Here is a 2,764-nt window from a genome sequence, read left to right on the forward strand (position 1 = left end):
TATATATATATATAAGTTGAGAAATACACATTTATATTTTTACACTTACATATATATATATTCTGCCCAATTGTAAATGGCTGCCCTGGCTTCATTTGTCACATTGCTGTTAGCAGTCTAGGTATAATATACATATAGAAGTCTGTGTGAGATACATATATATATGAAGAACATGTGATAAGAACAAGTGAGATTGATGTCTGATATTATTTTGTTTTGGTTTCTTAAAGGTCATATCATATTAAGCTTTCTTGTAACTATGACAGTAGTCAAACTTCAAATTGTTGGTGTTGAGAATATAATTATATGTGATTAAACAATTCAGATTATTATATCTTTATGACATTTTTTACTCAAAGTGATTTTCCAAACAATTTATCAAAGTTTTTTACATTTGTCCCAAAACATCCTATAAACATTTTCAAGAATTCCTTAGAAACTAATGTTGTAGAATTTATAAGACATGCTATATGAAGTTTGACATAGATATCTGTGAGTTCCTAGAGAATACTTACAGTAGCGACTCCTTGAACTTGGGCTGTTGTACCATCAGGTAAAGTAATGATCGGTGTACTAGGATCCACTTGTATAATTGAAACTGTACCATCAGGATTTGTTATTGTCTGCAGTACAGTTGTCGGATATTGGGCTGTCATCTGTTAAACAATTATAGATTAAATTATTTAATTCGATGTTATATCAGAGTTGCATTCCAAAATTTCACGGATTATCAATCTAGCAGAAGTAAAAGTGATGAAGAAGTGAAGTATCGAAATTGAGCAGAACAGATATGTAAAAAATAACATCTTCAAAATAAAATAACATAAGAATTGATCTTAATTCCATTTTTCTAATTAGAAAAACACAAATTATATGAAAAATACTTTTCTAAATACTATCTCAATACTATCTCAAATTTTGAAATGAATAGACTTTGCTACATAGATACATTATTTCGTATTTTAAGAATGACAATGAGTTGAGAACTCTGCTTTTTGAAGCAGGATTTTGGAATGCAACTTTACGTTGAAGAACATTGTTGTACACATTAATTCTAATTACAGTTTAATTACAATTTGAATTACAAATAAACTCATTCTCTATTAAATATTCCACAATAGATAATTATATGAAAATTAAAATATTTTAACATATATCCCCTTTAACTATGACATTCAATAAATAGAATGACAGAAAAAGCAATTGCAACTCAAATAAGGGAAACCAAACACAAAGTGAAAATCAAAACGGTATCATTTTCTCATAAAGCATACATGTTCAAAATTATATGAATTCATTCTTTCTCTGAAACATAGATTATTTAGAAACAACATGAATGAAAACCAAATTTCGAGAGATTAGAGATCAAGGTAAGAAAAATATTAGTGTTTTTAAATATCAAAATAAGAATGTTGTACACAAAATTGAAATTGAATAATCAGTAATCAAGATATTGTTTCATGCAATGCTATTTTAAATTCTATTTTTATTTCTTCATTTACTCCATCCACTCCCACCTGAGTGGCAGTGGCAAGAGTTGTGGGAGACGCGGCAATGATTTGTGCTGGCGAAGAGTTTCCCTTAGATGAATCCGTGCTGTTGAGGCGAACAACTCCCACCGTCTGTTGCTGTTGCGACTGTCCTCCACTTTGCCCTTGACTCGATGAATGTGACGGATGCGACGAGGAATGAGGCGTCGCTTGTTGTATCAGAACATTAGACTTATCATCTTCTTCACTAAATGCCGGCAGAAGATCTTCCCTTCCGTGGAATTTATAACAATTTATTACAATCTGCCGTAGTGCGTGAGTCCACGAGATCTAAAATTATCGAAGCAATACATTGTATTGAATAAATTGTATGATTGATTACATTTCATTAAATCCTTATCAAAAATATATATGAAATAAATAAAGAATAAAATAGAATAAGAGAGATAAAGAATAAAATAAAAATATTATTAAGAAATAGAGATGTATTTCTTGAATCAAATTTTAATTCTTTCTCTAAAAAATAATTATTGACATTTATTTTTGTTTAATAAATAATCAAATAAATCTAGCAATATTTCAATTATTGAATTAAAGCAGTGGTATCATATCGAGATAATCAAAACTGTTCTTATTGGTTTTTACGCACCTTCTGCTTTTCGTCCTCAGATCGCGCGTCCATCCGGACATTAGCCCAAGGTAATTCCTTGGGCCACCATGGTGGTCGTGTACTGTCTCTTCCCCAACCGGGTTTGCCTCTGCCAGTGGAATACTTTAACATCAACGGAATAAAGGCTCTGAGTTGTGCCTGCGTCATTTTCTCTACCGGAGTTGGTATACCGTCGATTATCAACGGCGGTAATTCATATAGTGTCGGGTCCTCTTGCAAGGGTGGCGGTGCTTGTTGTGCAAGGGCGTTCTCAAGTTCTTCCATGATAACGTTCCTTAGATTTTTTACTACATCTTCTAACGGTTTTGCTCCAAATACTTTGTAACTACTATTTGGTTTACCCGGTGTAGCCACTAGCACTACTGCCTGTTGTCCAACCCGCGTTGCAAATTCGTCAATGGTTTGCTGCAATAATTTAATATATAGCAATAATATGTAAAATTATAAAATAAATATGTTACACAGTACACACACATATATAATATATTAATTTATAATATATATGTCAATGGTTAATTTAATATATAGCAATAATATGTAAAATTATAAAATAAATATGTTACACAGTACACACACATATATAATATATTAATTATATTAATTT

The 2,764-nt window shown here is 31.0% G+C and overlaps 1 protein-coding gene across 8 annotated transcripts in view; it reads right to left on the reverse strand.

Moving 5' to 3' along the window:
• LOC115243527 (DNA-binding protein P3A2) overlaps positions 1–2,764 on the reverse strand; it is a 13,395-nt gene that overhangs the window by 4,961 nt on the left and 5,670 nt on the right. For 7 of the 8 annotated variants that reach the window (XM_029820612.1, XM_029820619.1, XM_029820611.1 and 4 more), the window contains exons 4-6: positions 2,140–2,565; positions 1,518–1,820; positions 516–656 (exon numbers count right to left, since the gene is read on the reverse strand). In XM_029820612.1, coding sequence (XP_029676472.1) covers positions 516–656; positions 1,518–1,820; positions 2,140–2,565 — 870 coding nt within the window. The remainder of the gene's footprint in view (positions 1–515; positions 657–1,517; positions 1,821–2,139; positions 2,566–2,764) is intronic. The other variant, XM_029820620.1, reaches the window with a different exon arrangement.

The sequence above is a fragment of the Formica exsecta genome, unplaced genomic scaffold (genome assembly GCF_003651465.1).
Source record: "Formica exsecta isolate Colony F162 unplaced genomic scaffold, ASM365146v1 scaffold72, whole genome shotgun sequence".
NCBI lineage: Eukaryota > Metazoa > Arthropoda > Insecta > Hymenoptera > Formicidae > Formica > Formica exsecta.